General features: G+C 44.2%; 1 protein-coding gene across 1 annotated transcript in view; it reads left to right on the plus strand.

Annotated features, from left to right (window-relative positions):
* Nucleotides 1-11,622: 11,622 nt before the first annotated feature.
* Nucleotides 11,623-14,984, plus strand: part of DHCR24 (24-dehydrocholesterol reductase) — a 37,286-nt gene continuing 33,924 nt past the window's right edge. The window contains exon 1 of the mRNA XM_043876675.1: nucleotides 11,623-11,772. Within this exon, the coding sequence (XP_043732610.1) occupies nucleotides 11,770-11,772 (3 nt within the window). The 5' untranslated portion in view covers nucleotides 11,623-11,769. The remainder of the gene's footprint in view (nucleotides 11,773-14,984) is intronic.

The following is a 14,984-nucleotide window of genomic DNA, read 5'->3' on the forward strand; positions in this document are numbered from 1 at the left end:
GGGAGAAATATCAATAACCTCAGATATGCAGATGATACCACCCTTATGGCAGAAAGTGAAGAAGAACTAGAGACTTTTGATGAAAGTGAAAGAGGAGAGTGAAAAAGTTGGCTTAAAACTCAACATTCAGAAAACGAAGATCATGGCATCTGGTCCCATCATTTCATGGCAAATAGATGGAAACAATGAAAATAGTGAGAGACTTTATTTTGGGGGAGCTCCAAAATCACTGCAGATGGTGACTGCAGTCATGAAATTAGAAGACGCTTGCTCCTTGGAAGAAAAGTTATGACCAACCTAGACAGCTTATTAAAGCAGAGACATTACTTTGCCAACAAAGGTCTGTCTACTCAAGGCTATGGCTTTTCCAGTGGTCATGTATGGATGTGAGAGTTGCACCATAAAGAAAGACGAGCGCTGAAGAATGGATGCTTTTGAACTGTGGTGTTGGAGAAGACTCTTGAGAGTCCCTTGGAGAACAAGGAGATCCAACCAGTCCATCCTAAAGGAAATCAGTCCTGAATATTCATTGGAAGGACTAATGCTGAAGCTGAAACTCCAGTACTTTGGCCACCTGATGCAAAGAACTAACTCATTTGAAAAGACCTTGATGCTGGGAAAGATTGAAGGCGGGAGGAGAAGAGGACGACAGAATAAGTTGGTTGGATGGCATCACTGACTCGATGGACATGAGTTTGAATAAACTCTGGGAGTTGGTGATGGACAGGGAGGGCTGGTATACTGCAGTCTTTGGGGTTGCAAAGAGTTGGACACGATTGAGCAACTGAACTGAACTGAACCGAACTTGATCACCCATGACTAGAGGGCATGAGAAAAGCAGTCATCAAACCTGTTAATTACAGCAAGCTTAGGGAAGTTATTTGGGCTTCCCTTGTGGCTCAGCTGGTAAAGAATCTGCTGCTGATGCTAAGTCGCTTCAGTCGTGTCTGACTCTGTGCGACCCCATAGACGGCAGCCCACCAGGCTCCGCCATCCCTGGGATTCTCCAGGCAAGAGTACTGGAGTGGGTTGCCATTGCCTTCTCTGGGTAAAGAATCTGACCTGGGTTCAATCCCTGGGTTGGGAAGATCCCCTGGAGAAGGGAAAGGCTACCCACTCCAGTATTCTGGCCTGGAGAATTCCATGGACTGTATAGTTCATGGGGTCGCAAAGTCGGACACAACTGAGCAACTTTCACTTTCACCTTAGGGAAGTTATTTACTCAGGACCCTTCTGAAAACCCTACCCTTTTCCAGGCATAGCTAGACCCAGAAACTAATGATGGAAAGGCTATTCTTGTGGTTCATTTCATAAGCCAGTTAGCCCCAGACATTAGACTAAAACTGAAAAAACTAGACCAAGTTCTCCAGGCACCGTTTCTTGTACTACTTGACACGGCCTTTAAGGTCTTTAACAATAGGGAGGAAACATGCAGAACTAGGAAGGAAGAGAGAGAGGAAGAAAAAAATAAAAGGCATGCTCAGTAGATGGCTCTTGCTCTTTCCCCACCCCGCTCATGGCAGGCTAATCCGGGAGCGCCCTCTACTGGCCAGAGGCTGTCAATGACCTGTTTCCAATGTGGTCAGGCTGCTGCTGCTGCTGGTAGGTCACTTCAGTCGTGTCCGACTCTGTGCGACCCCATAGACCGCAGCCTGGGTACACTCAATAAACTGCTCCATTCCACCACCCAGTACTCCTCGCCCTATTTGCTAGCAGGTGGCCACTGGAAACAGAGCTGTCCTTTCCACCCTCAAGCGGGTGAGCCGACTCCCAAGATTCCCAGTGTCAAAGGCAAGACAGGACCCAATGCCTCAGACAAAGTTCAGACCCCACTGCCACCGTCAGTGATCATTGATTCCAGGAAAGGAGCCAGACAGTCTCCTGGGTCTTGACCTTTTGGAGGTAGATGATTGACGATGCCTGGGGCTCAATGTTCAGGCCCCAAAGATCCCCACAAGACCAGAGGAGCCCTGGGTAACCCTGGATGTGACAGGGGCCTCTATAACTTTCCTAATCGACACAGAAGCTACTTATTCAGTTCTAACTTTCTTCCTTGGTCCCACTCTCTATTCCCCGATCCTCCTAACAGGATTAAATGGACAACTTAGCCTTGGCTGTTTTACACCCCCATTGCCATGTTACCTTGAAAATATCCTGTTCTCACAGTCCTTTTTAGTTCTTCCAGCTTGTCTCACTCCTTTGTTAGGCAGAGACCTTCTAACGAGACTCAAAGCCACCCTATCTTTCATTCCAATGACTATGGCTCTAAACACTGAATCCATTCCAGACAGTATTCCACCCCATATTACCATCAGGTACCTCCAAAGTATGGGATGCCTCTACTCCTGGCAGGTCTACCAATGCCTCCCCAGTACCTTTCCCAGGGTCCCACAATACCCTCTTAAGAAAGAAGCTTTAAAGAGGCTACAGCTATTAATTTCTAAATTTCTCAAAAACAGCATTTTATCTCCTTGCAATTCCCCATGCAATACCCCGATGCTGGCAGTTGGAAAGTCTGATGACACATACCGCTTAGTCCAAGATCTGAGGGCAATCAACGAGGCTGTGATCCCCATTCACCCTACAGTTTCAAACCCTTAGGGACTCCTGAGTCAAATTCCACTGGGAACTCAATGGTATACAGTCCTAGAAAAAAGTATTCAGTCCTAGAAAAAAAGATGCTTTTTTTCTGTATCCCAGTTCATCCTGATCTCAATTCCTATTTGCCTTTGAATGGAATGACCAAGACACTAAACAGACTCTCAACAAGTCACATGGACAGTGTTGCCCCAGGTGTTCAGACAGTCCTCACTTATTTGGCCAGCAACTAGCAAAGGACCTCTCCTCTTTACAATTGGAAGGCAAAAGCTGCTGGCTCCAACAGCTGGATGATCTCCTTACCTGTAGCCCAGATAAACAAACCTCAGATAACAACACCATTTTAGTCTCAAACACTTAAAAGAATGAGGATATCAAGTACCCCCAGCAAAGGGTCAGATTTCCTTCCAATGGGTCACTTTGCTGAAGTTAATATGAATCCCAGGAAAAACAAGTATTGCCCCACACCAGAAGTCTCTAATCCTAGACATGGCCCTCCCAGCCACTAAACAGCAATTATACTAAACGGCAATTCATAACTTTTCTGGCAATGACCAGCTTTTGCAGAATTTGGATCCCAACCTATGGCCTGTTAGCAAACCTACCCTATGAGGCCCTTAAGGGACCAGAAGACCTCCCTCTAGAGTGGACTGCTGAAATGGAAACAGCTTTTAGACAAAGGAAAGAAGCCCTTGTCACTGCCCCAGCTTTAGGCCTGCCAGATTTAGCCAAGCCCTTTTCCCTCTTCAGCCATGAAAGGAAAGAAATAGCCCAATATCTGGGACCATCCCAGTATCCCGTGTCACATTTATCTAAAAGTTCAGATATAACATCCCAGGAATGGCCTCCCTGGGATGGCAGCCCTAATCGCTGCCACACTGTTAACAGAGGAAGCTTCCAAACTCACTTTGGGACAGCCCCTTACAGTCTACTCCTCATCAGGTTCTGCTGCTGCTGCTGCTAAGTCATTTCAGCCGTGTCCGACTCTGTGCGACCCCATAGACAGCAGCCCACCAGGCTCCGCTGCTGCTGGGATTCTCCAGGCAAGACACTGGAGTGGGTTGCCATTTCCTTCTCCAATGCATGAAAGTGAAAAGTGAAAGTGAAGTCGCTCAGTCATGTCTGACTCCTAGTGACCCCATGGACTGCAGCCTACCAGGCTCCTCCATCCATAGGATTTTCCAGGCAAGAGTACTGGAGTGGGTTGCCATTGCCTTCTCCTCATTAGCTTCTAGATGTTCTGAATTCCAAAGCATACCACTGGGTTTCAGACAGCAGAATTTAGAAATACCAAGCTTTCTTTGTGGAAGGCTCTGGATCTCAATTAGACCCTGCCACCACATTAAACCCTGCGACTTTTCTGCCTAACGCATATACCGGGGCTCCACTATTACACCCTTGCCTAGAACATTAGAACAAAATTACACTGTGAAAACACATCTTTGAAATAGGCCTTTGCCCAATCCGGATGCAGAATGGTTCACAGATGGCAGTAGTTTCATGAAAGAGGGATACAGAATCTCAGTCTATGCCATAGTCAGTAGAGAAAAATTAATAGAGTCTGGCACACTTTATGCGGCCACTACTTCTGCCCTAAAAGCAGAACTCTTTGCCATAACCAGAACCTTAGAGCTGGGGAAGGGGCTCCGACTCAATATTTTTACACAGACTCAGCCTATGCCTTCCATGTAGTCCATGATCATGCTGCCATCTGGAAGGAAAGGGGACTCCTGACAACACATAATACCTCAATTAAACAGGGGCTAGAAGGGTTAAACTTGCTAGAGGCAATCAAACTCCTTAAAGAAGTAGCCATCCTTCACTGCAAGGCACATAAACCGGACTCCTCAGAAGTAACCAAGGGCAACAGCAAGGCAAACACAGACAGGGAAGCTAGGAAGACCGCTCAAAGAACCTTACAAGCTCCCTTGATTCCAAATCTAAGTGTCACCCCACCCCAATGCTCTAATCTAGAACTGGAGGAAGGGAAAAAACAGGGATTCCCCTTAACCCCCGAAGGATGGTTAAAATGCCCAGATGATAAGCTCCTCCTACCAGAATCATCTCAGTGGAAGATTTTAAACATCCACCAGGCCACCCATCTAGAGGCCTAATCTCTCTTTAAATTAACTGCTACTGTCTTCTCTGGAAAAGGAATCCTCTCGACCTTCCAATCTGTATCACAGGCTTGCCCAGTTTGTCACCAGGTTAACATAGGGTGTGGTGGCCGGGGAGGTGGGGGAGCTGTAAGGCCTCCCGCATTACTTCAATCAGTCCAGAGGTGGTGGAATCAACTAGGGGAAGACTGGCAAATAGACTTCACTCACATGCCCACTTGCAAGGGTTACAAATATCTCTTAGTCATGGTAGAAACATTCACAGGATGGATAGAGGCATTTCCAGCTAAGACAGAGGATCAGAAGTCACTGTGGCCTTAGTGGAACACGTTAAACCTAGATTTGGACTTCCACAGTCTCCACAATCTGACAATGGGCCTGCTTTTATTTCCAGTTTAACTCAGGGCACAAGTGAAGTTTTACAAATTAAATACTCCCTCCATTCAGCCTAGCACCTGGGAAGATGGAAAGAGCTAATCAGACTCTCTAAAGGTATTTAACTAAGCTGGCTGTGGAAACTCATCAAACTCGATGGGTTGCTCTTCTTCCCATCACCCTCTTGAGGACCCGAATAACCCCCACATCTAAGATCCATTTAAGCCCATGCATGCATGTGTGCTAAGTCACTTCAGTCATAGCCGATTCTGTGTGACCCCATGGACTGTAGCCCCCCAGGCTCCTCTGTCCATGGGATTCTCCAGGCAAGAATACTGGAGTGGGTTGCCATGCCCTTCTTCAGGGGATCTTCCCAACCCAGAGATCAAACTTTGGGTTCTTTATACTAGTACCATCTGGGAAGCTCATCTGAGCCCATATGAAATTTTATATGGAAGGCCATTTCTGAGCACAGATCTCCTAGTCAATCCAGAAACTCACTATCTGGCTCAATATCTCCTAGTATTAGGATTAACTCTCAAAAATGTATGGGAATATCAAGACCCAAACCAGACTCTAATTTCACAGACACATCTGAAAACTTACTGCCTGGTAATTGAGTATATGTTAAAACTCTTCCACAGGATCAAAAACCGCTAAGTGCGACCTGGAGGGGGCCACACCCAGTCCTGCTGAGCACCTCCACAGCAGCAAAGGTCCAAGGCTTCACCCCGCTGGATTCACACATCCAGACTGAAAACAGCTCCTCCCCTGAGGAACCAAACCCCTGGGAGCAGAAAAGCTGCTGGACCTAGCATATAGCTGTGAGGCTCTGGAAGTCCTCAACCTCCTTTTCAAAAAACAATCAGGTGGGGCTTCCCTGGTGTCTTGGTGTTAAAGTATCTGCCTGCCAATGCAGGAGACACTGGTTCGATCCCTGGTCCAGGAAGATCCCACATATGGCGTGGCAACGAAGCCCATGTGCCACTACTGCTGAGTCCACGCTCTAGAGCTTGGGAGTCGCAACTGCTGAGCCCACATGCCACAACTGCTGAAGCCCGTGTGCCCTAGAGCCTGTGTTCTGAAACAAGAGAAGTCACTGCAATGAGAGGGCCACATACCACGGCAAACAGTAGCCCCTGCTCACTGTGACTAGAAGCCCATGTGGCAAGGAAGTTCCAGCACAGCCAAAAATAAAAGTAATTAATTTAAAAAAAAGATCATGTGATGATCTTTTTATTATCTTTTATTTATCTTACATTCTCGATCTTGAAAAACTGATTTTCAACTTTATTATTTTCCTTGTCATTTGTTGGACAATTTCACTTCTGTGGGTACTTGTCGCCCTTCCTTGTGATACAGTCCCCTGGTATTCCAGGGACTCGTTAAGATATCTAAGGCATTTCGAAAGTGGCATGGGTCTGACTCCAATAACAATAACTTCACTTCCTTTGAATACTAATGTACACTTTAAGATGGCTACTAAATCTGTTCTTTCCATTAACCCCTACACACCAGTTTTCAATTTCCCCTTTTGAATTTGACTTCTATTGGGCACTGCGGACAGACATAAATTCCCAGGAGCCTCAGTTACACCTACAGCCCCCACACTGTCAGAGACAATACATATGACAACTAACATGGGACAAACCCCTCCAAGGGGACTTCCAGTACTATTGACCAGACCATGTTCATTGCTTGTTAAACCTGGATTCTACAGATCTTCAATTTAATAGGCCTGCTACTACATGTCCTGAGCCTTTTTTTTGCTTGCCCACCTTCCATTCTACGTATTGTCACAAGATGGATGCTGCCTCCCGTTCTCTTAATATGACACTGCTATAGTTACTGGACTCTGCTTTCTTCCTTTCACTTCTCCATATCTTCACCATCCACTGACACCCACTTTAAATCAGGTTGCAAAGTTAAGTAACACAACTGACTGCTGGATTTTCCCCAAGGCAGTGCAAGACCTAAAGGTACTCTACTTATTGGCCCTCTCTATCTCCATCAAACAGTTACATAATCTATCAGGCCAATATCATCGGATGGATTATCTTTTATATGGAGGTCAAAGGCAAGTTTGACCTCACTCGTTTGCCACAGGTTTAGCTGCCCACATAGGCACTGCCTCCAAACTCAGGAAAGGCACAACTATGTTTTCAAAACCCAGATGGATGGAGACCCATATTGGTCTGGTTAAATGATTCTCTTTGCGAATATACTCTCAACTTTAATCAGACTAGTCTAGAATGGGTTCCCTGGTCAGAGGATAATAAATACAGTATGCATAAAGGTAATTTCACTCTATATTGGGGAAACTTGAGGAAAAATGCAACCAAGAACTATATTAATGAGGACCACATCTCCATAAACAGCTCGGCCCTGAGAATTAAATATGTAGGCATAGGTATGACCACCAGACACTGACTTAGCCTATCTTCCCAACCATGTTCTCCTCCAAGATATAACATAATACAGTTGAGCTTCAGAGGTATATTATGCCAACCTCCCCATTGCATTCATAATCAATCAGAATCCACATTCTCCCCTTTGTGTATAGATAATTATTTCCTTAGAGTTTGGCCTTCCCATTAGAGTCCCAGGCCTTGAGATCCCAGCATATTTCCAGAGAAAGATCCCCAACAAGTCAAGGCCTGTCTCTGGGGACCCACATGGTGGTATCTTTAAGGGGCACCAGATTTTCATTCCTATGTGGTAACGGGGTATATCTAGATCTTCCCACACACTGAAGGAGCACCTGCCCAATTTTTGCTGTGGTTCCAGAGGCATTCATTATGTCTGCAAAAGACTTTCCCTCCTCAGGAAACATTCCCAATCTTGGGTCATTCCTCGAGGAAGCCCTAAGACCCATCCAGGAGAGACAGAGATGAGCCACTGATTGGGGAGGACATGCTCATGACAGATCCATTCTTGAATGGCCTGAAATAATCCATAGTGTCTTTAGAGGATTTCTTTTTTTTTTTTTTTTTTGGTTTGCAGGCATAGCCCTCTTAGAGAGGAACATCCTCAATCTCATGAACATGGCCCAGAAATCTTGGAAGGCTACAGTTAGCTGTCATTGAGGAACAACAGTCAGCTCTAGGCTCTCTAGCTGCGGTGGTTTTACAGAATAGAAGGGCTCTTGACGTGATAGCAGACAAGGCCAGGAGTGTCTGTGCCCAACTAAATTAGATATGCTGCTTCTAGTAATATATTAATACCTCCAACCAAGTAGAAGAAGACCTTCCAATTCTAAAGACAAATATCAGATTAATAGAGGATTTAAAACAGAGGGTAGGTCAGGGCCCCAGGTGGCTCTCAAGTCTTCTCTCTTCTATGGGGATCCAGATATAAACATAGATGTTGCCCTTGTTGGGACTATTAATACTAATAGTCTTTGCTTTATTGCTTGGTCCCTGCATCATTAACACATTATTTAAGTTCACCTCCCAACAGATTCACAGGACTCAATTCCAGATGCTGTTACAACGACATCAGCTGACTGATACACGGACTCTGCTGGAAAAAGCTGCTTTGTCATCCCATGAACTCTCATCTCCCCCCACAAATGCACCCTGACAGAGAGCAGGTATTAGGACCCAGGACCCCATGATGCTCCTGTCCAGCAGGAAGAAGTCAGAGTGGTCTTCACCCCTTTCCCTAATGATCTGGGTCCCCATGACCCAAGACAAGCATAGGCAGATAGTTAGACTAGAGAAGGGTATTGAGGGGCCAAAGATTTGGCCTATACATAAAAAGAGGGGTGAATGTTGAATCCTGCCTTAAGACCACAGATGTGAGCCCTTGTACTAAAGCCACAGAAGCAGAGCCCAGAACAAAGGTCACCTCCAAAGCTGACTGAGCTCCTTTGTAACCATTGCCAAAAGCACCTGTGATCTTCACAAGCAGGCTTCCTGACCCCAAATCAGGCAAACCTGCCCACCCAGGTAGTCAGCCTAAAATGCCCTAACCAATTAACTAATGCCAACCTTCCAACAGGAATTTCCTTTGTCCTGAGGCTATAAAAATTGTCTACCAACCCACAAAAACTGTCAGCTCTCCCTGGCCTGTCAGGAGTTGTTGGCCCACTGCATTCACAGTGCCCATGTCATCTCTGCTCTTTGTTCTTAATAAACTCACTCCTTTCTGCAATATTCTGTGTCTGGGAATTCTTTTCCAACTCACACTTAGACTGCCTCAACACCAGCCAGGAGTCTTGGTCAGAGCATTCCCTAGTCAAGAAACACTGGAACAACGTCTAGCAGCTGCCAGGACCATTTGTCCTGAGGATCTTTCCCTCAAGATTCCTTGTAGCAGTACCAGCTGCCCCAGCACTTGGCAGTTGAAGCAAGGAACCAACAAATGTCTATGAGTCAACGGACTCGATTTCTTAGGGTAAGTCCACCCAATTCAGTGGTCGATTCCTTTGTTTGTGGTTTTCTGTGCTCTTTTGTGTTATGAGTTAATAGACTTGATAATGTAGGGTAAATCACTCAGGTATGAACACCAGGAAGACATTCCCCCTCAATTTGGGTTTTTCCTTTATGGAACAAGCCAATTAGATTGGGATACCCTGTTGTAGAGGTGAATTGTTGATTGTACCTGATCTAACCAGTTCACTGGGGAACTGGTTCTTGTGGAGGTAGGCAGCCTGATTGAAATTAGTTTATTTGTTTTATAGGGTAAGTTTATTTACCCTTACAACTGAGCTGGGAACTGATTTTGGAATCTGTGTCATTTTTGTTGGTTTTTGCCTACGTGTTTTGTGTTATCAAACTTATAGAAATAGGAAGTACTCCATCTATCCCGAAGCAGAGACATTTGGGGCCTATATTAAATAAATGGGCAAAATATAGCCATGAGCCTAGGACTAAGAAAAACATGTATACTATTGTATATCATAAATACTGCAGTGAGCGGAGTGAGTTTGGACTCTGCAACACTTTGCAACTGTGGTTCTCAAACCTGAGTGTCAATATCACATGGAGGAGGGCTTGTGAAAGCACAGCCTGCTGGGCCTACCTCCAGCATTTTTTCACCTGTAACCAGTTCCCAGGTGGTGGTGTTACTGCTGGCCTGGGCCCACACTTGGCGAATTTCTGCTCCAGAAAGCAGTAGTTTCGAAATTCCAGGTCCACCTGGTTGTTCCATAACAATGCTCCCAGAAGGTGTAGGAAAGTCAGAAAAATCATGAAATGCAGCAAGCAAGAGTTTTGCAATACCAAATGTGCTCAATTTGAAGGATGGTCCCTTAGTCTGAGACTGATTTTCCTACTTTCTCTGACATTATAATTTCCCTCCTTTCGTGGAAAAATAACAACAGATGGTGGTTCTCTCATTAGTTTGTTTCTGGGTCTCTTTCAGTTTAGTTCAGTTCGGTCACTCAGTCCTGTCTGACTCTTTGCGACCCCATGGACTGCAGCATGCCAGGCTTCCCTGTCTATCACCAACTCCCAGAGCCTGCTCAAACTCATGTCTATCGAGTCAGTGATGTCATCCAACCCACCATCTCCTCCTCTGTTGTTCCCTGCTCCTCCTGCCTTCAATCTTTCCCAGCATCAGGGTCTTTTCCAATGAGTCAGTTCTTCACAACAGGTGGCCAAAGTACTGGAGCTTCGGCATCAGTCCTTCCAATGAATATTCAGGACTGATTTCCTTTAGGACTGACTGGTTTGATCTCCATGCTGTCTGAGGGACTCTCAGGAGTCTTCTCCAACACCACAAAATAACAAGTTGGCAGCCCTGGTCGTGGTCTTCAGTTTTTAAAAACATCTTTTTGGTCCGTGTACTTCTAAAATCCAGGACATACTGCTCCTGTGCATATGAGAGCTTAGACTGAGTTTCTCTAAGAGGTGCCATCCAAAGTTAAGCTCAGGGGAATTTTAAAAAGGCATTACACGCCTCCTTGCCTGGCTGAACAGCTTACTCAGAACATATTTGACCTTGTATTGATGCCTCAAGTGATTATTAAGCAATCTATTACTGTAAAGAGCTGTCAAGCCCACAACCATGCCCTCAGGAAGGCTGCTTAGCAAAGGACCATTTGTCCCTCATTAAACCACCCAGACTGTTTTTCTGTTGTGTGTAAGCTGTCCTGCTCCCTCTGCAATCACTCTCACCCCCATCTCGCTGTTGCCTGTGCTTTCACCTATTGCCCAAAGAATGTTACACCACCAAGCTTATTAAAGCAGTGGTTTCATTTTATACATTAAGTCAGTGACTGTGACTTTGGGACCATTTATCTCTTCCAAGGAATGAAGCCATAGGCCTAGAACATAGTCAAAGAGATTTGCCCCTATCTTCTGGAAGATGATAAGATAATATTCACTGGGAATTTACCACATGGCAGGACTTAATTAGAGTGGTCAAGTAACTGGCCCACGGTTAATATATGGAGGAGGCAGAACTACGGAAATGAAGCTGGTACTGCTAACCTCTACTCCAGGCTTCCCTGGTGGCTCAGACAGTGAAGAATCTGCCCACAATGTGGGAGACCTGAGTTTGATCCCTGGGTTGCGAAGATCCTCTGGAGAAGGGAATGGCTACCCACCCCAGTATTCTTGCCTGGAGAATTCCATGGATAGAGGAGCCTGACAAGCTACAGTCCATGAGGTCACCAACAGTCAGGCACAGCTGAGCAACTAACACTTCCATCTGCCTTTAGAGGTGTTTTCCAATGGTGAGTGACTGGAGATCTGAGCACTGACTAAATGAAGATTCATAGATGTTAGTTTTGTAGTGATACTTAATTTGCTGATAAGTTTTAAAGAGACGTTCTGATTTTGTTGGGAGAAATGGAAATGATTTGATTCAAGAGTCAAGCTGGGGAACAGCTGACTTGGAGACACTGGCTCTGTGGCACTGGGCAACTAGGAAACAGCCTGTTGCCCCCAGGAACTCACAGTCCAGTTGCAAGAGAAGAAAGCAGGGCTGGATATGGGAAGGGAGAGGCAGAAAACTGCTTATTTTGTTAAAAACTTTTACTGTGCTTTGGTCTGTTGAACTATATGCTTGTGGCCTTTGTTGAAATTGAACAAAGCCAGGACCCACACCAGTTGTGTGTGCCTGGTTCATGATAGTTTTCTTAGAAGGTCGAGTGCCCAGCACCTTATTTTCCTTGTCCAGCTCCCTTACCTCTCCAAACACTGACACATCAAGGGCACATCAATGCCTAATTTTCAGTATTGTTTTGAAGGTTATATTAAGATGATGGATGTCATGCCTGACCTGATATAATAGGTGCTCAATTCCTCTCCTTTTTCTCTTCTTCTTGTTCTGCCAGAAAAATTTCTCTCCTTTTTAAGTGTTCTGTGTAATTGGACCACTCATGAGGTTCACTCATGGATTCAATCTTGGTCAGGGAGCTAAGAGTCTGCAAGCTGTGTGGCACAGCCAAAAAAGAGAAAACTTAGATGCAACGAAACCTGGAAATATTGTTGTTTATAGGTTACTTGTTAAAATAAAATTCTGAGTATATTACTCTGAAATTTTTAATGGTTTTTCTGGCCCCCAAGTGAAGTGCAGAATCAGTACCATGGCCTGGCTCCTGCCTGCCTCCTCCAGTCTTCTTTCCTTAAGCTCCAGCCACACAGGACTTCTTCCTATGGGTCCTCCCAGGCCCAAGGCCTTCCTTCCAAGAGGCTATCTCCTCCATCTTGACCAGTCTCACCCCAAATTGTTGCCTGGGTGTCATCTGTTCACTTTTCAGGTTTGTCAGACAAACTGTCCCCTTTTCCCCCAGACAAGATCTTGTTAAAATGAAGATTCTGATTCTGTCAGTCCGGGGTGGAGTCTAAGGTTCTGCATTTCTACCAATCTCCCAGGTGATTTCTGTGCTGTCAGTCCAACAACCATATTTTGAGTAAGATGCTTCGGAGCTCATGAAGTCCCTTGTTAAGCCACACACACACACACACATACTTTGGAATATAAGGAAACCATTTAAAATGTCTATAGCTTATGGTTCATTTTTTAGAAAGCAAATTGTAAAGCTTACATTGAGTTGACCTTTAGGGAATTATGTATGTATGTATATGTATATGGGCCCAGAGGTATATCTAGGAAGATGTTTATGAATATAGGAAATTTAGTTGTCTCTTGATGATGAGCCATTTGAGGGAAATGCAAGATTCAACTCACTGGGAATCAGATAGTACTGTAGTATATATTTAGTGAAAGAAATCCACATATAAGTGGGCTCACGCAGTTCAAACCCATGTTGTTCAAGGGTCAACTGTATATACACACATATGTATAAAATACAACTCTTCATCGGCTTCCATAGAACCCTATGATTCCTTGTCATAGTACTTAATACACTGATTCACAATTGCCAGATCCTTCACAACTGTATCTAGTTCACTACGGTATATTGCACAATTACTGCATGTCAACAATTATTGAATATATGGTTAATGTCCATCTAAGAATGCTTCCCCTTTTCCCCCCAGGATGTTGCTATATCTGATGGATCTCCTGGAACCATGACCACTCTAGCCATTATCAGGGAAACTAACCTAGGAAAGACAGAATAAGCAGAATAGGAAGAATAAGGTCTTTCAAGCTGTCAGTGAGCCAATGACTTAACCAACTCTGGATCAATCTACACTAGGACTTCTGGTTACATGAGAGAATAAACACCCTTGTTGCTGGTGTTTGAGTTAGAAAGCATCACCAGTGACAGACTGAGTAAACAAAAGAATGAATGACTGACCACTAGCATAAGAAAGCCAACTCCCCTAGAATGGAGTTAAAGTCTTGTCCTGGAGACTTCAAAAATTGCTTACTGTTCTTAAGACACTCAAGGTGATAAAACAAGCAAAGTCTTGATAATCTAGAAGCTAGACTACAGTTATCTTATTTCTTATTATAGTTTTCAGGCAAAAGATAAACTGGACTTTCAGGCAAAAGCTGCACTTTGCAAGGAAAAAGAACCTCACTAGGGCTTCATTTAAAAACAAAGATAATATTCTTGGAGACATTTCAGAGTCAATACATATTTAATCCAATCTCCTAAATGTTAGCACGTGTAAGTATAACTTGGAGACTTTTTTAAAAAGCTGATTTTTGGGCCTCACCTGGGGCGATTTTGATTCAGTGGGATGTGGTGGGATCCAGGAATCTGCATTTTAGCCAGTAATCTGATGTGGATTGTCTCAGAACACACTTCAAGAAACTCTATTCTAAAGCTTCCACTTTGTATATCTAGATCCTAAGCACAAGAAATGATGTTTCACATAATAATCAAGGCAGCAGATTCAAGTGATGGAAAGATCCAGAAGATGGGAGCCATATCTAGACTTCTCTATTCACTAGACTAAGACACTGATCAGGCAAGTCTCTCAAGCTCTCTATGTCTGAATGTCCCCATTTATTAAAAACTCAGATTAACATTTCTCTGCATTGCCAGTCCTCAGACTGATTATAAAGACCAGAATGATCTCAGTAGTTGTTCTGTAAAAATATAATAAAATGCTCTTTGTTAGAACTCTGGTGTTTACTGAGCTCCTTAATAAGTAAAATTATTTGTGTTGTTTAGGGTCTATTCATTAAGCAAGAAATGAGGACTCACATTTTTAGAAAGAGTATTACATGGCCAAACTAAAAGGGATATTGCTTAATTCCTGGTTAACCTGAGTAGTTGTTAACCAGAACATCCTATTCCTAAGCGTTCCAACTAGGTTTCCATGGAAATAATACACATTTATTAACAACAATTTGTGAGCAGACTCCTTATCAAAGGGAGCTTCCTTGACTTGGGCAAAAATTAATGGGCCCAATAACTCACAGAACTGGAGAAATGGTATATCTGATAAAGGATAATATCTAAAGTACATAGAGAACTCCTAAAACTCAACAACAACAACAACAAAACAAACAATCCATTCAAAA

The sequence above is a fragment of the Cervus elaphus genome, chromosome 20 (genome assembly GCF_910594005.1).
Source record: "Cervus elaphus chromosome 20, mCerEla1.1, whole genome shotgun sequence".
Taxonomy (NCBI): domain Eukaryota; kingdom Metazoa; phylum Chordata; class Mammalia; order Artiodactyla; family Cervidae; genus Cervus; species Cervus elaphus.